Source organism: Schistocerca cancellata, chromosome 12 (assembly GCF_023864275.1).
Source record: "Schistocerca cancellata isolate TAMUIC-IGC-003103 chromosome 12, iqSchCanc2.1, whole genome shotgun sequence".
NCBI lineage: Eukaryota > Metazoa > Arthropoda > Insecta > Orthoptera > Acrididae > Schistocerca > Schistocerca cancellata.
This window is the reverse complement of record NC_064637.1, coordinates 26839848-26860498: the sequence shown is the minus strand read 5'-3', so window position 1 is coordinate 26860498 and position 20651 is coordinate 26839848. Positions and strand designations below refer to the sequence as shown.

The window sequence follows — 20651 nt, the reverse complement described above, 5'->3', positions numbered from 1 at the left end:
GTTGACTAAACTGTGATGTAAAAGAGCCTCACTTTCACAAACAGTCTTATTAACAGCAGCTTGGTTTCAGCACAGCACCCAGGTGGAAAATTGAGGATGTCCATCAACATGTTCACAAAGAAAGCACCACAATTACTTATGTGAGCATATTCATCAAAAGTAGAAGTCATCTTAGTCGCACAATGAGTTAAAAATTCTTTGACACCTTCTGTACAAATAAATAGACTTCCAAAGTTGCCTTCATAACTTTTAAAATGACAATAAACTTTTTCATTTTCATCTAAGTCTTGGCTGACATCTACAAGTACTGTCCTACATTTATAACAGTCATGAATTGTAAGCAGTTTCTGTAATACATAACCAAACACGTATCTTATGCTGTTTGCCTCTCCGAGGTCTGTTTGGACTTCCACATTTGGTAGTCTGATCACTGAACTCGTTTCACTGATGTCCAACAGTGGTGAAACAAGTAATTTGGGCGCTGTTTTCATATCCACTATACATTAGACTGTGGTACTACCAGACAAGGGAAGAAGGGGCTGTGTAGAGTGTGGTGGTGCTAAGTGTGTAAGACTTCGTAAGAACAGTTTGAAACTTGAAATACTGTTACAATTTCATTGTGGACAGGGCGGGAAACGAACGAGTATCAGGAAGAATACATGTTTCGACTCTTCCAAATTATCCATTCAGACCACCATAATGGACTGTAACATGACGACAACACCGACGACGAGTAAGGAAAAACGTCTCCCTTGTAATTGCAAGTATTTTTGTAACGCTCCTCTTTTGCCGTTGCTGTAGTGAGCATCGTAAACATACTCATAACGCCCGCCACCAGAGTTGCATGATCGATTTACGATCGAACGTTCGATATGTAGCGTTTCGATCCAGCGACTTCGATAGGCAACCGTTCTTGGAAATTACCGCGAATAGCCTTAAAGAGCATCCGATGCTTTCTACTAGATATATATTTTGAACAGCAACTGTCCTGTCACATTTCCCTGTGGTACTCCGGATATTACCTTTACATCTGTCTATTTTGTTCCGTTAAGAGAGACATGTTGTGTTCTATCTGCAAGAAAGTCTTAAATCCAATCGCAAGTCTGCTCCGATACTCCGTAAGCTGGTATTTTTTTCGTTAAACGGCAATGCGGGACGGTGTCAAATGCCTCACTGGAATCAAGGAACACGGCATCAATCTGAGCGCTGTGGATCTCATGGAGGAACAGAACGAGCTGAGTTTCGCGGAATCTCAGTTTGCGAAATCCATGTCGATTTTCATAGACTTACGTAGTTTCTTGTCAAATTGGTTCAAATGGCTCTGAGCACTATGGGACTTAACTTCTGAGGTCATCAGTCCCCGAGAACGTAGAACTACCTAAACCTAACTAACCTAAGGACATCACACACATCCGTGCCCGAGGCAGGATTCGAACCTGCGACCGTAGCGGTCTTGCGGTTCCAGATTGTAGCGCCTAGAACCGCTCGGGCACTCCGGCCGGCTAGTTTCTTGTCATAAAATAGTAAATAGTAGATGTCTCATGTTTAGTGATCATTTACGAGATTTTAAATGTTAATATGTGGTTGCACTTGAGTTGTTTGCGTCCAGTTGTAGATTACATAGTGAGAATTATTGGCCCACAAATTCTGCTTTACCTCCATCCAAACTGCTTACTCTGTTTAGTCATTTTGATTTAGTAACCGTTTCTTCTCAGCAGTTGTCCACTGATCCATACAACCATTCCGAACAGATATTCAAATACACCCGATCATTGCTGAAAGCCCGACGGAATCTTTCAATACAGACACAGCAGAGTTGGTGCCTCGGCATTAAGTGCAGAGCGCGCCTCTAGCTCACACAACACAATGTCAACCGTCCCTCTGGAGTATTTGCTGATCACAGTCGTAGCGAAACCTTCTTTCGTGTGACCTGATGATCATAGAACAGCTTCTTCTTCATAATTCTAAACTGCAGATTATCAGATACCTTAGGAGCTCCCTTATTTACAGCTGGCGCGGTAGGGCATGTGAAAAATCAGGCAAGAAAATCGAGATCGCAAAAAAGAATGAGGCGGCGTTTTTCAGTAGCAATCTTTCAGGTACGAATACGTCCTCTTGGAAGTAGAGTCAAAGAACATTCGCTGTTACGTAACTTCCTGCAATTGTAAAATCTAATTTACTATACAAGAAATAATTGTTAGAAACAGGGTTGCAGCAGATGTCCCAGATGATCAATGGCCTCCATCCACTTTTGAGGATATGGGTGTGCGATCCCTTCGGTGAGTGAACTTTGTTTGATAATTGAACACCTGGACAGTGTAGGTCGTTATGAAATACCCGCACTATTGCGTCTTTGTGTTACAACAGTCACCGTGGGACGGAAACATCTCTACATCATTTATCTGTATGCGTTCCAAGTCACAAAATTCCTGACTTCATACTTAAACATCATACATACACTTGTTTGTTCCTCGACTAAGTGGTTGTGACACAGTTTCCGGCGCGTGCCTCGCTAGCACCGTGGGAAGTTCGAGGCGGGGAGGGGAGAGTAGCCCGGCCATATGCTCACATCGGAACGGCGCATGTCAGCTGTGGTAGGATTGCCCATACGATAAATTTTGCCTTACTGTGTACTAAATTTTATTGCCTTTGGGTAGTGTTTCGTTTTTCGCCATTTCAACGCTCCATCTTTCTTCTTTAGTACATTATACTTTTCTGTTATTTATATCTGTATAGTTTTGTTTTGTTTTGTTGTATTTTTCTTCTGTCAAGAAAAATGCATACTTCAGTAACTGATGAGCCATTGGCCGCTGGAATTGTATCATATGCCTCCGCGGTGTTTTCAGATCGCTAGAAGGGACAGAGGGTAGTGAATAAGGAAGCAAGGAATATTATAAAATCACGTGATTAAGAAGCAAGGCAGGAAAGTAAAACAAGGGTATCTTCTCGCTGGCTAGTATGCTGGCGTATCTGTACGATCTGTTACAAAAATTTAGAAAGGGATAATCTCCACAGTCGTGATCCCTTTGTGCTCCTGGTAAAAAGCGTCCAAGATCTGAAGTATGGAAGTCTCACTGTGATTACTCTGATATGGATATAATAATGTAATACGACACACTGTACTACATGCATGTGAACATCACATTTCCGCTGCAAGCTAGAAACAGTCGAAAAGCAGTCACAAATAACAATCCAGAATGGAAGTTTGGAAGGTAGGAGACGAGATACTGGCAGAAGTAAAGCTGTGAGTACCGGGTGTGAGTCGTGCTTCGGTAGCTCAGATGGTAGAGCACTTGCCCGCGAAAGGCAAAGGTCCCGAGTTCGAGTCTCAGTCGGGCACACAGTTTTAATCTGCCAGGAATTTTCACAAATAACAATGTTTTAATTGGTTCGCCGTAATGAGAAAAAGCATTTCAATTGCTGCATGCACATTATCAGCATTAATAAAGTAATTGTACAACAGGCTACACAAATGAAGGAAATGGTCGGTATTATTACGAAAGTAGGAATATCCCAAAAGAGTGTTAGGATTAGATATATTTAATTTGTTGAAATGTACAGGTGACAAAGGCAGATGTACTTTCATGACAATGTTTTTCGAACTCCAACTCGCAAGGCACACATGGCTAGCTTGTGCATTCCTGTCGCGTGCATTATGCTCCGCTGCTGACAATACACTGACCATTGTGTTGTACGACAGATCAGTTGTTTATTTTTCTCAATAACAACTATTTTATTCGCCATCACACATTGTCAGTTTGTCAAGCCGTAGTTGAGTAACCAGTATCTGGCATGTGCCTATCATTCCCCCTGAAGGAACGCTCGTCATTGTTTTCATACTGCTCAGATCAAGAGAAGGAATAAAATCCTTCGGTAAGTTTGCATTCCAGTCGCTCAGTGTTAAAAAACGATGGGTTACGGGGATTCCACCAAAATTCCAACAGAATGGGCAATATATTTTTGTGTGAGTTGTTAACCTTTCCTCATTCGAAGAAGCATCACCGTTTGTGAGTAACAGCCACATTTCTCTTGGTGACTGGTTCGATTGTACTTCCTTTGTCACAGTGTGAGTTTCCAAACTCATCTCACAGCAGCTATTGAGACAGAATTCCGAAACGGAGTGCCTCATTAAACAAGCAATTGGGAATCACAGAGCTCAATAGCTTACGAAAAACCTCATAGTGTCGGTTTGCAGTAACATAAAAGAAGAAATTTCATGTTTATTTTCATACTAGGAAGCTCTTGTTTCACTAGCTGTCGATAACTCTCAGAAAATTTCAGTCACTGGAGTGAAATAAACAGAGATGGAAGTATAAGTACTGATGTATTGCCATAGATAAGAAAGTTCCGTGTGTTTAAGAATTGGCAAAACACTCTCCTCCTTGTGTGCTATAATTCGCCAAACTTTCGTTTCGATGTCTCGAACGGTTTAGGAGATACGAGAGACGTTGCGAGTATTTCATTCTCGCGGGCGTGAGATCGAAGTGAGCGCGCTACATGGGATCAATTTTCTCGAGATCGGACGCAGATAGAGACCTCCTCCCAAGTCTAAATAAAAATTCAACATGTTAGCTAAATTTCATACACAGCAACATATGGTGTAATACGCACCAAACGCAAAATCATAGCGACCCCTAATTTTCGTTGCAAACTTTTTGAGTTTTGCGCATTGTCTTACTAAAATGTGCACATCACAATAAGAATGGTCATTAGCGAGATGATGGGCACTTCACCACGAAGCTGACATATAACGCTACAAGTAAGGCAAAAATTGTTGTGTTGGCAGAAGAGCCAACACCGTGTTACCAGTGGAGGCCGAAATGCACGCGTTTTAGCTCACGCAGGCTGGCGTGAGGAGGGAAGAACTATACTGACGTGAGGTCTGCAACATGACGAGGAATTAGAATTCAGAAAGCGGACGGAATTAGTTTGATACTTAACTTTAATCCATTAATGATGAACGTCGCTCTTCACGGTACATGATTCACAATATTATCTGTTCAGAATACATTCTTGAAGATAGGAATTATAGTAACTAAATATAGCGCCTTGCTAGGTCGTAGCGAATGACGTAGCTGAAGGCTATGCTAAACTGTCGTCTCTGCAAATGGCGCATGTAGACAGTGAACCATCGCTAGCAAAGTCGGCTGAACAACTGGGGCGAGTGCTAGGGAGTCTCTCTAGACTAGACCTGCCCTGTGGCGGCGCTCGGTCTGCAATCACTGATAGTGGCGACACGCGGGCCCGACGTATACTAACGGACCGCGGCCGATTTAAAGGCTACCACCTAGCAAGTGTGGTGTCTGGCGGTGACACCACAAAAATCAAATATTTTCAGTGAATAGTTTCTGTAAAATCGTTTGTGCGCGCTTCGGTTCTGTCAGCGCAGAGCGTCGCCAGTCGGCGCGTGCGAAGTATGGTGTTCGCGTCGTGTCACGTCACACATGTTACACGCATCTCAGTTTGCGCCTAGCCTAAGACAACCCAGAAGACAGTACCAGAATCAACGCAGATTTTGAGCAGTCTGTCGGGATCATTTAATACGAGTAACGTCAGGATCACTAAACACGATCTTCATTCTACTGAGAAAGGGAAAATTTGTGACAGGGACTAATTAACCTTAAACGGCAGCATTTCAGACGAAAGTGACACGTGTTTATCAATTTAATCCGCTAATATAATTCAATAATAATATTGCAACAAAATTTCTGTGGTGATCAAACGCACATCAGATAAGGTCATAAACCCTCATTTTCTCTTCTGTGCAGCTACTCCACTTTACTTAATGTCTGCGTAATCAATGAATACGTGATCGAAATTACAGAACTGCGATATCACAAACTTCAACTCACTAAACACACTGACGGGAAAAAATTGCAACACCAAGAAGGAGTTGTGCGACATAAAAGATTCTTGGTAGGCGTGTTTCTACAGTTGAAAAATGATGTCTATTCCAGTTTCTTGCCAGGCGCAGAAGAGATGCGGTAGTAGTGCCACTATCACTACGTTTACATGCGACACATCTTCTCAAAGACATAAACCGAATTTCGGAAACCGTTTTTGGCTGTTGTGTTTAAATTTTAATGTCTGAAGCGGATTTGCTAGCGCAGTTAAATGACTCCTGGAAAACAGCTGTTTACTGTTTATGATTTAGTCAGCACAATCGCTGCTTCTATTCAGTTAGACGAGGCGTAAACAGCTTCAGGGTAAATTTTCTACTTATCCTTCACTGCACGAAAATCCACTTCTTTCGTATTGGCTGAAAATTTTCAGAAACAATACGAAACATGACAGCCCAAGTACATTTCAAATCCGGTTGCGTTTACATGGCAGCGAAAATCGACTGCGGAATCGGAAAACGGGCAATGACAAGCGGATTGGAAAATTCTACTGAAATGCAGGAGGATCTGCAACGAATTGACACATGGTGCAGGGAATGGCAATTGATTCTCAATGTAGACAAGTGTAATGTGCTGCGAATGAAAGATCCTTTATGATTTAGCTACAATATAGCAGGTCAGCAACTGGAAGCAGTTAATTCCATGAATTATCTGGAAGTAGAACTTAGAACTAATTAAACCTAACTATTCTAAGGACATCACACACATCCATGCCCGAGGCAGGATTCGAACCTGCGACCGTAGCGGTCGCTCGGCTCCAGACTGTAACGCCTAGAACCGCACGGCCACTCCGGGCGGCTGCCAGACTGATATTCATTGGGAGAATCCTAAGGAAATGCAGTCCGAAAACAAAGGAAGTAGGCTACAGTACCTACACTTGTTCGCCCACTGCTTGAATACTGCTCACTGGTGTGGGATCCGTACCAGATAGGGTTGATAGAAGACATAGAGAAGATCCAACGGAGAGTAGCGCGCTTTGTTACAGGATCATTTAGTAATCGCGAAAGCGTTACGGAGATGAAGGATAAACTCCAGTGGAAGACTCTGCAAGAGAGACGCTCAGTAGCTCGGTACGGGCTTTTGTTGAAGTTTCGAGAACATACCTTCACCGAAGAGTCAAGCAGTATATTGCTCCCTCCTACGTATATCTCGCGGAGAGGCCATGAGGATAAAATCAGAGAGATTAGAGCCCACACATAAGCACACCGACAATCCTGTCCAAGAACAATACGGTACTGGAATAGAAGGGAGAACCGATAGAGGTACTCAAGGTAACCTCCGCCACACACCATCAGGTGGCTTGCGGAGTATGGATGTAGATGTAGATTTCCAGAATCGACTTTGAAGCGTGTACATGACCACCCAAAATCGTTATTGGGAAATCGATGTACGAAATTAGGTTTTGGGCGTCCCATGTAAACGGGATGTAGGAGAGTGAAAATCAGGTTCGCTTGAAATACGCACTGCAATGGTCGGGAGCGTTAGTTAGCTTTGAGATGGGACGTGAAGAGTTCTTGCTAGTAAAAAATGTCTTTAAGGTGACAAAGATTCCATCACCAACACCTTACCGAATTTGAACGCGGTCGTGGAATTGGACTACGAGAAGCTGGATGTTCCTTATACGATATTGCAGAAATACTTGGTAGGAATGTAGGCGTTGTACGTGATTGCTGGCAGCGTTGGTCACGAGACTGTACGTTCGCAAAAAGACCGGGCTCCAGATGGCCTTTCATTACCGAGAGCAGAGGCCATCATGATCAGCACACGGCTCTAGCGAATCGTATTGCTTCTGTAGCGGCAATCTGAGGAGCAGTTGCCACCACAGTGACACAATGAACTGTTACAAATCTGTTACTCCAAGGACAGCTCCGAGCCAGGCGCCCTGTACCGTGTATTCCACTGACCCCAAAACACCCCCATTTTCGGTCTGGAGGGCAGGGTGCAGGTCTGTTGTGTTTTCTGATGAAAAGTGATTCTGCCTCGATGCCAGTGATGGCCGTGTGTGGGATAGAAGAGTGTCAGTTGAGGGCCTGCATCCAACCCGTCTACATGCTAGACACACTGGAGCTATGATCTCGGGTGCGATGTCGTACGACAGCAGGAACACTTTCGTGGTTATCTCACGCACTCTGCCTACAAATCTGGATGCCAGTCTGATGATTCGAACTGTTCTACTGCCATTCTTGAACAGCATTGCAGATATTTTCCAACAGGATAACGCTCGCCAGCGTAGCGCTGTTGTAACCCAACAAACTAGTCGACGTGTTGCCTTGGCCTGTTCAATCACCGCATCTGTCTTTAATGACATCGTCAGGCAACAACTTCAGCGTTATCTGTAAATAGCGTTAACAGTCCCTGTACTGACCGACCAAGTGCAACAGGCACGGATATCATTCCCACAGACTGAGATCCAGCACCTGTGCAACACAGTGCGTCCACGTTTGCATGCAACATTCTGTCTCTTATGGTTATTATTCATACACTAGCATTTCACATATGCTGTGGCTCATCTCACGCTCTCAAAAACTTAAGATCTTACAATGTTAATCACTTACGTATGTCACCTAGACAAACAAATTTGCGAAATTTCGTTGTTGTTGTTGTAGCTGTTGTTGTTGTGGTCTTCAGTCCTGAGACTGGTTTGATGCAGCTCTCCATGCTACTCTATCCTGTGCAAGCTTCTTCATCTCCCAGTACTTACTGCAACCTACATTCTTCTGAATCTGCTTAGTTTATTCATCTCTTGGTCTCCCTCTACAATTTTTACCCTCCACACTGCCCTCCAATGCTAAATTTGTAATCCATTGATGCTTCAGAACGTGTCCTACCAACCGGTCCCTTCTTCTTGTCAAGCTGTGCCACAAACTCCTCTTCTCCCCAATTCTATTCAATACCTCCTCATTAGTTATGTGATCTACCCATCTAATCTTCAGCATTCTTCTGTAGCACCACATTTCGAAAGGTTCTATTCTCTTCTTGGCTAACCTATTTATCGTCCACGTTTCACTTCCATACATGGCTACACTCCATACAAATACTTCCAGAAACCACTTCCTGACATTTAAATCTGTACTGGATGTTAACAAATTTTTCTTCTTTAGAAACGCTTTCTTTGCCATTGCCAGTATACATTTTATATCCTCTCTACTTCAACCATCATCAGTTAGTTTGCTCCCCAAATAGCAAAACTCCTTTACTACTTCAAGTGTCTGATTTCCTAATCTAATGCTGAGGGACAGCATCACCCGACTTAATTCGACTACATTCCATTATCCTCATTTTGCGTTTGTTGATGTTCATCTTATATCCTCCTTTCAAGACACTGTCAATTCCGTTCAACTGCTCTTCCAAGTCCTTTGCTGTCTCTGACAGAATTACAATGTCATCGGCGAACCTCAAAGTTTTTATTTCTTCTCCATGGAATTTAATACCTACTCCAAACTTTTCTTTTGTTTCCTTTACTGCTTGCTCAATATACAGAAATTAGACAAATCCATGCCACGTCATGTTGGGACACATCTGCGTGCTCGCGTGTGCTCTACACAATGTTAGGCAGGTGTCCAACATTCTAAGCATCTTCAGTGTATAATATAAAGTACACCTGTATCAATGACCTCGTCTGAAGCATCTGGTAACCAAACTATTATCAGACATTAACCAAAAGATGTTACGAGAAGTGCAGCAACCAATTTGATAGAAGCCTGAGAGCATTATGTTGTCAGTAAGGAAGCAGTAACTAAATAGTGGCTCAAAAAAAAATCCATGACTAACATTGTTGACTAATCATTATGTGTCACGTGAATAACAAATGAATGTATGGTAAGTACTCAACAATTATAATTTTTAAAAGTTAGCTACAACAACTTCATATAAGTAAGAAGTATTTGATATCCAAAATGGAGTAAATTTTTATTTCCTCACATCAGAATGTTCTTGATACAAGGCTGCAATGTTTCTTAGCCCATCGACTGCAATTTTGAAGGAAATGACACACCAGCAGCAGCATGATGTCCATGAGGGGGGGGGAAATCCGACAAGTTTTCTTTTTATTTCTATGTATTCAAACTTTAGAGTGTTTTAAAGATTGTTTTTTCAAGTTCATATAAGAACGTAGTATTTTGTTTCCAAAATGTAGTAAATCTTTGTTTCCTCATAGCAGGGTGTACGCGTTGTAAGGCTGCAATTTTTATTTGCCCATCAACTAGGTTTTTGGTGAAAATGTCACACCACCAGCAGCAAGACGTCCACGAGAGGGGCGAGGGGAGGAGGGGGGGGGGGGCGAACGGGAAGAGGACAAGTTGTTATTTTATTGGTATGTACTGACACTTTATAGTGTTTTAAAGATTGATCGTTCAAGTTCATATTAGAATGTAGCATTATATTTCCAAAGTGTAGTAAATCTTTGCTTTCTCACAGCAGGGTGTTCGCATTACAAGGCTGCAATTTTTATTTGCCCATCAACTGGGCTTTTGGTGGAAATGACACACCTCCAGCAGCAAGATGTCCACGAGAGGGGCGAGGGGGGAATGGGTACGGGAAGACGACAAGTTGTTATTCTATTGGTATGTACTGACGCTTTATAGTGTTTTAATGATTGTTCGTTCAAGCTCATATTAGAATGTAACACTTTATTTCCAATGTGTAGTAAATCTTTGCTTTCTCACAGCAGAGTGTTCGCATTACAAGGCTGAAACAATTTTTATTTGCCCATCAACTGGGCTTTTGTTGGAAATGACACACTTCCAGCAGCATGATGTCCACACAAGGGTGGCAAGGGCAGGGGAATGGGAAGACGACAAGTTGTAATTCTGTTGGTATGTACTGGCGCTTTATAGTGTTTTAGAGATTGTTCTTTCAAGTTCATATTAGGACATAGCATTTTATTTCCAATGTGTAGTAAATCTTTGCCTTCTCACAGCAGAGTGTTCGCATTACAAGGCTGAAACAATTTTTATTTGCCCATCAACTGGGCTTTTGTTGGAAATGACACACCACCAGCAGCATGATGTCAACGAGAGGGGCGAGCTGGGCGGGGAACGGGAAGACGACAAGTTGTTATTGTAATGGTATATACCGACGCTTTATAGTGTTGTAACGATTGTTCGTTCAAGTTCACATTAGAACATAACATTTTATTTCCAAAGTGTAGTAAATATTTCCTTTCTCACAGCAGGGTGTTTGCATTAAAAAGCTGCAATTTTTATTTTGCACATCAACGTGGCTTTTGGTGGAAATGTAATACCCGCAGCAGCATTCTGTCCGCAAGGGCTTTGAGGGGGGTGGGGTGGGGGGCGGAGGGGTGGGGGGGGGGTGGGGGCATGTGGGACGGGAAGACGAGAAGTTGTTTTTTTCTTGGTATGTTCTGACGCTTTATTGTGTTTTAAAGATTGTTCTTCCAAGTTAATATTAGAATGTATCATTTTACTTCCAAAGTGTGGTAAACCTTTCTTTCTCACAGCAGGGTGTTCGCAATACAAGGATGCAATTTTTATTTGCCCATCAACTGGGCTTTTGGTGGAAATGACACACCACCAGCAGCATGACATCCCTGCGAATTGTGAGTAGGAGTGAGGACGGGAAGAGGACAAGTTGTTATTCTATTGGAATGTACTGAAGGTTTATAGCGTTTTAAAGATAGTTCGTTCAAGTTCATATTAGAACATAGCATTTTATTTCCAAAGTGTAGTAAATCTATGCTTTCTCACAGCAGTGCGTTCGCATTACAAGGCTGCAATTTTTATTTGCCCATCAACTGGGTTTTTGGTGGAAATGACACACCACCAGCAGCATGATGTCCTCAAGAGTGTCATCGGGGGCTGGGGGGGGGGGGGGGGGGGCGGTGAACAAGAAGACGACAAGTTGTTATTCTATTGGTATGTACTGTCTCTTTATAGTATTTTATAGATTGTTCTTTCAAGTTCATCTTAGAACGTAGCATTTTATTTTTAATGTGTAGGAAACCTTTTGCTTTCTCACAGCAGGGTGTTCACATTACAAGGCTGCAATTTTTATTTGCCCGTCAACTGGCCTTTTGGTGGAAATGACACACCATCAGCAGCATGATGTCCATGAGATTGGCACAGCGTGAAGAGGGGGGATGGAGAGCCGGGGAACGGGAAGACGACACGTTGTTATTCTATTGGTATGTACGGTCTTTTTATAGTATTTTAAAGATTGTTCTCTCAAGTTCATCTTAGAAAGTAGCATTTTATTTCCAAAGTGTAGTAAATCTTTGCTTTCTCACAGCAGGGTGTTCACATTACAAGGCTGCAATTTTTATTTGCCCATCAACAGGGGCTTTTGGTGGAAATGACACACCACCAGCAGCATGATGTCCTCGAGAGTCGCAAAGAGGGGGTGTGGGGTGGGAACAAGAAGACGACAAGTTGCTATTCTATTGGTATGTACTATCTCTTTATAGTGTTTTAAAGATTGTTCTTTCAAGTTCATCTTAGAACGTAGCATTTTATTTCCAAAGTGTAGCAAATCTTTGCTTTCTCACAGCAGGATGTTCACATTACAAGGCTGCAATTTTTATTTGCCCATCAACTGGGCTTTTGGTGGAAATGACACACCACCAGCAGCATGATGTCCACGAGATTGGCACGGAGGTTGGGAGGGGGGGGGGGGAGGCGGGGAACGGGAAGACAACAAGTTGTTATTCTATTGGTATGTACGGTCTCTTTAGTGTTTTAAAGATTGTTCTTTCAAGTTCATCTTGGAACGTCACATTTTATTGCCAATGTGTAGTAAATATTTGCTTTCTTACAGCAGGGTGTTCACATTACAAGGCTGCAATTTTTATTTGCCCATCAACTGGGCTTTTGGTGGAAATGACACACCACAAGCAGCATGATGTCCATGAGAGTGGCAAGGTGAAAAGGGGGAGGGGGGGGGGGGGGGAACAAGAAGACGACAAGTTGTTATTCTATTGGTATGTATTGTCTCTTTATAGTTTTTTGAAGATGTTTCTTCAAGTTCATCTTAGAAAGCAGCATTTTATTTCCAAAGTGTACTAAATCGTTGCTTTCTCACAGCAGTGTCTTCGCTTTACAAGGCAGCAATTTTTATTTGCCCGTCAACTGGGCTTTTGGTGGAATTGACACACCACCAGCAGCATGATGTCCACGAGAGTGGCAAGGAGCAGCGGGGGTGGGAACAAAAAGTCGAGAAGTTGTTATTCTATTGGTATGTACTGTCTCTTTATAGTGTTTTAAAGATTGTTGTTTCAAGTTCACCTTAGAACGTAGCATTTTATTTCAAAGTGTAGTAAATCTTTGCTTTCTCACAGCAGTGTGTTCACAATTCAAGGCTGCAATTTTTATTTGCCCGTCAACTGCCCTTTTGGTGGAATTGAAACACCACCAGCACCATGATGTCCCTGAGAGAGGCAAGGAGGACGGGGGGTGGGAACATGAAGACGAGAAGTTGTTATTCTATTGATATGTACGGTCTCTTTATAGTGTTTTAAAGAGTGTTGTTTCAAATTCATCTTAGAATGTAGCATTTTATTTCCAAAGTGTGATAAATCATTGCTTTCTCACAGCAGGGTGTTCACATTACAAGGCTGCAATTTTTATTTGCCCATCAACTGGGCTTTTGGTGGAATTGACACACCACCAGCAGCATGACGTCCTCAAGAGTGTCAACGTTGGGTTGGGGGGGGCCGGGGAACTAGAAGACGACAAGTTGTTATTCTATTGGTATGTACTGTCTCTTTATAGTGTTTTAAAGATTGTTCTCTCAAGTTCATCTTAGAACGTAGCATTTAATTTCCAACGTGTAGTAAATCTTTGCTTTCTCACAGCAGGGTGTTCACAATACAAGGCTGCAATTTTTATTTGCCCATCAACTGGGCTTTTGGTGGAAATGACACAGCACCAGCAGAATGATGTCCACAAGGGTGTCAATGAGGGGGGGGGGGGGGGAACGGGGAACAACAAGACGAAAAGTTGTTATTGTATTGGTATGTACTGTCTCTTTATAGTGTATTCAAGATTGTTCCTTCAAGTTCATCTTAGAACGTAGCATTTAATTTCCAACGTGTAGTAAATCTTTGCTTTCTCACAGCAGGGTGTTCACAATACAAGGCTGCAATTTTTATTTGCCCATCAACTGGGCTTTTGGTGGAAATGACACACCACCAGCAGCATGATGTCCACAAGAGTGTCAACGAGGGGGTGGGGGGTGGGGGGGCAAGGGAACAACAAGACGACAAGTTGTTATTCTATTGGTATGTACTGTCTCTTTATAGTGTTTTAAAGATTGTTCTCTCAAGTTCATCTTAGAACGTACCTTTTAAATTCCAACGTGTAGTAAATCTTTGCTTTCTCACAGCAGGGTCTTCACAATACAAGGCTGCAATTTTTATTTGCCCATCAACTGGGCTTTTGGTGGAAATGACACACCACCAGCAGCATGATGTCCACAAGAGTGTCAACGAGGGGGTGGGGGGGCCGGGGAACAAGAAGACGACAAGTTGTTATTCTATTGGTATGTACCGTCTCTTTATAGTGTTTTAAAGATTGTTCTCTCCAGTTCGTCTTAGTACGTAGCATTTAATTTCCAACGTGTAGTAAATCATTGCTTTCTCACAGCAGGGTGTTCACATTACACGGCTGCAATTTTTATATGCCCATCAACTGGGCTTTTGGTGGAAATGACACACCTCCAGCAGCATGATGTCCACAAGAGAGTCAACGAGGGGTTGGGGGGGGGGGGGGCGGGAAACAAGAAGACGACAAGTTGTTATTGTATTGGTATGTACTGTCTCTTTATAGTGTTTTGAAGATTGTTCTCTCAAGTTCATCTTAGAACGTAGCATTTAATTTCCAACGTGTAGTAAATCTTTGCTTTCTCACAGCAGTGTGGTCACATTACAAGGCTGCAATTTTTATATGCCCATCAACTGGGCTTTTGGTGGAAATGACACACCACCAGCAGCATGATGTCCTCAAGAGTGTCAACGAGGGGCTGGGGGGGCCCGGGAAACAAGAAGACGACAAGTTGTTATTCTATTGGTATGTACTGTCTATTTATAGTGTTTTAAAGATTGTTCTCCCAAGTTCATCTTAGTACGTAGCATTTAATTTCCAACGTGTAGTAAATCTTTGCTTTCTCACAGAAGGGTGTTCACATTACAAGGCTGCAATTTTTATTTGCCCATCAACTGGGCTTTTGGTGGAAATGACACACCACCTGCAGCATGATGTCCTCAAGAGTGTCAACGAGGTTGTGGGGAGGGGGGCCGTGGAACAAGAAGACGACAAGTTGTTATTCTATTGGTATGTACTGTCTCTTTATAGTGTTTTAAAGATTGTTCTTCCAATTTCATCTTAGAACGTAGCATTTAATTTCCAACGTGTAGCAAATCTTTGCTCTCTCACAGCAGGGTGTTCACATTACAAGGCTGCAATTTTTATATGCCCATCAACTGGGCGTTTGGTGGAAATGACACACCACCAGCAGCATGATGTCCTCAAAAGTGTCAACGAGGAGTTGGGGGGGGGCCGGGGAACAAGAAGACGACAAGTTGTTATTCTATTGGTATGTACTGTCTCTTTATAGTGTTTTAAAGATTGTTCTCTCTAGTTCATCTTAGAACGTAGCATTTTATTTCCAACGTGTAGTAAATCTTTACTTTCTCACAGCAGGGTGTTCACATTACAAGGCTGCAATTTTTATATGCCCATCAACTGGGCTTTTGTTGGAAATGACACACCACCAGCAGCATGATGTCCTCAAGAGTGACAACGAGGGGGTGGGGGGGGGCCGGGAAACAAGAAGACGACAAGTTGTTATTCTATTGGTATGTACTGTCTATTTATAGTGTTTTAATGATTGTTCTCCCAAGTTCATCTTAGTACGTAGCATTGAATTTCCAACGTGTAGTAAATCTTTGCTTTCTCACAGAAGGGTGTTAACATTACAAGGCTGCAATTTTTATTTGCCCATCAACTGGGCTTTTGGTGGAAATGACACACCACCAGCAGCATGATGTCCTCAAGAGTGTCAACGAGGTTGTGGGGAGGGGGGCCGTGGAACAAGAAGACGACAAGTTGTTATTCTATTGGTATGTACTGTCTCTTTATAGTGTTTTAAAGATTGTTCTTCCAATTTCATCTTAGAACGTAGCATTTAATTTCCAACGTGTAGCAAATCTTTGCTCTCTCACAGCAGGTTGTTCACATTACAAGGCTGCAATTTTTATATGCCCATCAACTGGGCGTTTGGTGGAAATGACACACCACCAGCAGCATGATGTCCGCAAAAGTGTCAACGAGCAGTTGGGGGGGGGGGGCCGGGGAACAAGAAGACGACAAGTTGTTATTCTATTGGTATGTACTGTCTCTTTATAGTGTTTTAAAGATTGTTCTCTCAAGTTCATCTTAGAACGTAGCATTTTATTTCCAACGTGTAGTAAATCTTTGCTTTCTCACAGCAGGGTGTTCACATTACAAGGCTGCAATTTTTATATGCCCATCAACTGGGCTTTTGGTGGAAATGACACACCACCAGCAGCATGATGTCTTCAAGAGTGTCAACGAGGGGGTTGGGGGGGGGGGGGGGGGGGCGGGGAACAAGAAGACGACAAGTTGTTATTCTATTGGTATGTACTGTCTCTTTATATTGTTTTAAAGATTGTTCTCTCAAGTTTGTCTTAGTACTTAGCATTTAATTTCCAACCTGTAGTAAATCATTGCTTTCTCACAGCAGGGTGTTCACATTACAAGGCTGCAATTTTTATATGCCCATCGACTGGACTTTTGGTGGAAATGACACACCACCAGCAGCATGATGTCCACAAGAGTGTCAACGAGGGGTTGGGGGGGGGGGGGGCGGGAAACAAGAAGACGACAAGTTGTTATTCTATTGGTATGTACTGTCTATTTATAGTGTTTTAAAAATTGTTCTCCCAAGTTCATCTTAGTACGTAGCATTTAATTTCCAACGTGTAGTCAATCTTTGCTTTCTCACAGAAGGGTGTTCACATTACAAGGCTGCAATTTTTATTTGCCCATCAACTGGGCTTTTGGTGGAAATGACACACCACCAGCATCATGATGTCCTCATGAGTGTCAACGAGGTTGTGGGGAGGGGGGCCGTGGAACACGAAGACGACAAGTTGTTATTCTATTGGTATGTACTGTCTCTTTATAGTGTTTTAAAGATTGTTCTTCCAATTTCATCTTAGAACGTAGCATTTAATTTCCAACGTGTAGCAAATCTTTGCTTTCTCACAGCAGGGTGTTCACATTAGAAGGCTGCAATTTTTATATGCCCATCAACTGGGCGTTTGGTGGAAATGACACACCACCAGCAGCATGATGTCTACAAGAGTGTCAACGAGGGGGGGGGGGGGGCCGGGAAACAAGAAGACGACAAGTTGTTATTCTATTGGTATGTACTGTCTCTTTATAGTGTTTTAAAGATTGTTCTCTCAAGTTCGTCTTAGTACGTAGCACTTAATTTCCAACGTGTAGTAAATCATTGCTTTCTCACAGCAGGGTGTTCACAATACAAGGCTGCAATTTTTATATGCCCATCAACTGGGCTTTTGGTGGAAATGACACACCACCAGCAGCATGATGTCCTCAAGAGTGTCAACGAGGTTGTGGGGAGGGGGGCCGTGGAACAAGAAGACGACAAGTTGTTATTCTATTGGTATGTACTGTCTCTTTATAGTGTTTTAAAGATTGTTCTTCCAATTTCATCTTAGAACGTAGCATTTAATTTCCAACGTGTAGCAAATCTTTGCTTTCTCACAGCAGGGTGTTCACATTAGAAGATTGCAATTTTTATATGCCCATCAACTGGGCGTTTGGTGGAAATGACACACCACCAGCAGCATGATGTCCTCAAAAGCGTCAACAAGGAGTTGGGGGGGGCCGGGGAACAAGAAGACGACAAGTTGTTATTCTATTGGTATGTACTGGCTCTTTATAGTGTTTTAAAGATTGTTCTCTCAAGTTCATCTTAGAACGTAGCATTTAATTTCCAACGTGTAGTAAATCTTTGCTTTCTCACAGCAGGGTGTTCACATTACAAGGCTGCAATTTTTATATGCCCATCAACTGGGCTTTTGGTGGAAATGACACACCACCAGCAGCATGATGTCCTCAAAAGAGTCAACGAGGAGTTGGGGGGGGGGGCAGGGAACAAGAAGACGACAAGTTGTTATTCTATTGGTATGTACTGTCTCTTTATAGTGTTTTAAAGATTGTTCTTTCAAGTTCATCTTAGAATGTAGCATTTAATTTCCAATGTGTAGTAAATCATTGCTTTCTCACAGCTGGGTGTTCACAATACAAGGCTGCAATTTTTATTTGCCCATCAACTGGGCTTTTGGTGGAAATGACGCACCACCAGCAGCATGATGTCCACAGGAGTGTCAACGAGGGGTTGGTGGGTGGGGGGGTGGGGGGCAGGGAACAAGAAGACGACAAGTTGTTATTCTATTGGTATGTACTGTCTCTTTATAGTGTTTTAAAGATTGTTCTTCCAATTTCATCGTAGAACGTAGCATTTAATTTCCAACGTATAGCAAATCTTTGCTTTCTCACAGCAGGGTGTTCACAATAAAAGGCTGCAATTTTTATTTGCCCATCAACTGGGCTTTTGTTGGAAATGACACACCACCAGCAGCATGATGTCCACAAGAGTGTCAACGAGGGGGGGGGGGGGGCGGGGAACAAGAAGACGAGAAGTTGTTATGTTATTGGTATGTACGGTCTCTTTATAGTGTTTTAAAGATTGTTCTTTCAAGTTCATCTTAGAACGTAGCATTTAATTTCCAACGTGTAGTAAATCTTTGCTTTCTCACAGCAGGGTGTTCACATTACAAGGCTGCAATTTTTATATGCTGATCAACTGGGCTTTTTGTGGAAATGACACACCACCAGCAACAGATGTCCTCAAGAATGTCATCGAGGGGTTGGGGGGGTCCGGGGAACAAGAAGACGACAAGTTGTTATTCTATTGGTAAGTACTGTCTCTTTATAGTGTTTTAAAGATTGTTCTCTCAAGTTCATCTTAGAACGTAGCATTTAATTTCCAACGTCTAGAAAATCTTTGATTTCTCACAGCAGGGTGTTCACAATACAAGGCTGCAATTTTTATTTGCCCATCAACTGGGCTTTTGGTGGAAATGACACACCACCAGCAGCATGATGTCCTCAAGAGTGTCAACGAGGTTGTGGGGGGGGGGGGGGGGAACAAGAATACGACAAGTGGTTATTCTATTGGTATGTACTGTCTCTTTATAGTGTTTTAAAGATTGTTCTTCCAATTTCATCTTAGAATGTAGCATTTAATTTCCAACGTGTAGCAAATCTTTGCTTTCTCACAGCAGGGTGTTCACATTACAAGGCTGCAATTTTTATATGCCCATCAACTGGGCGTTTGGTGGAAATGACACACCACCAGCAGCATGATGTCCTCAAAAGTGTCAACGAGGAGTTGGGGGGGGGGGGGGGGCGGGGAACAAGAAGACGACAAGTTGTTATTCTATTGGTATGTACTGTCTCTTTATAGTGTTTTAAAGATTGTTCTCTCAAGTTCATCTTAGAACGTAGCATTTAATTTCCAACGTGTAGTAAATCTTTGCTTTCTCACAGCAGGGTGTTCACATTACAAGGCTGCAATTTTTATATGCCCATCAACTGGGCTTTTGGTGGAAATGACACACCACCAGCAGCATGATGTCCTCAAGAGTGTCAACGAGGGGGGGGGGGGGGGCGGGGAACAAGAAGACGACAAGTTGTTATTCTATAGGTATGTACTGTCTCTTTATAGTGTTTTAAAGATTGTTCTCTCAAGTTCATCTTAGATCCTAGCATTTAATTTCCAACGTGTAGTAAATCTTTGCTTTCTCACAGCAGGGTGTTCACAATACAAAGCTGCAATTTTTATATGCCCATTAACTGGGCTTTTGTTGGAAATGACACACCACCAGCAGCATGATGTCCACAAGAGTGTCAACGAGGGGGTGGGGGGGCCGGGGACAAGAAGACGACAAGTTGTTATTCTATTGGTATGTACTGTCTCTTTATAGTGTTTTAAAGATTGTTCTCTCAAGTTCATCTTAGAACATAGCTTTTAATTTCCAACGTGTAGTAAATCTTTGCTTTCTCACAGCAGGGTGTTCACAATACAAGGCTGCAATTTTTATATGCCCATCAACTGGGCTTTTGTTGGAAATGACACACCACCAGCAGCATGATGTCCTCAAGAGTGTCAACGAGGGGGTGGGGGGGCCGGGGAACAAGAAGACGACAAGTTGTTATTCTATTGGTATGTACTGTCTCTTTATAGTGTTTTAAAGATTGTTCTCTCAAGTTCATCTTAGAACATAGCTTTTAATTTCCAACGTGTAGTAAATCTTTGCTTTCTCACAGCAGGGTGTTCACATTACAAGGCTGCAATTTTTATATGCCCATTAACTGGGCTTTTGTTGGAAATGACACACCACCAGCAGAATGATGTCTACAAGACTGTCAACGAGGGGGGGGCCGGGGAACAAGAAGACGACAAGTTGTTATTCTATTGGTATGTACTGTCTCTTTATAGTGTTTTAAAGATTGTTCTCTCAAGTTCATCTTAGAACATAGCTTTTAATTTCCAACGTGTAGTAAATCTTTGCTTTCTCACAGCAGGGTGTTCACAATACAAGGCTGCAATTTTTATATGCCCATTAACTGGGCTTTTGTTGGAAATGACACACCACCAGCAGCATGATGTCCACAAGAGTGT

General features: G+C 42.5%; 1 protein-coding gene across 1 annotated transcript in view; it reads left to right on the top strand.

The window, feature by feature from the left end:
* LOC126109842 (uncharacterized) overlaps window positions 1–19601 on the top strand; it is a 56243-nt gene extending 36642 nt beyond the window's left edge. The window contains exons 5-9 of the mRNA XM_049914900.1: window positions 12195–12300; window positions 14241–14393; window positions 14764–14920; window positions 18729–18881; window positions 19520–19601. Of these exons, the coding sequence (XP_049770857.1) occupies window positions 12195–12300; window positions 14241–14393; window positions 14764–14920; window positions 18729–18881; window positions 19520–19601 (651 nt within the window). The remainder of the gene's footprint in view (window positions 1–12194; window positions 12301–14240; window positions 14394–14763; window positions 14921–18728; window positions 18882–19519) is intronic.
* The last annotated feature ends 1050 nt before the right edge of the window (window positions 19602–20651 follow it).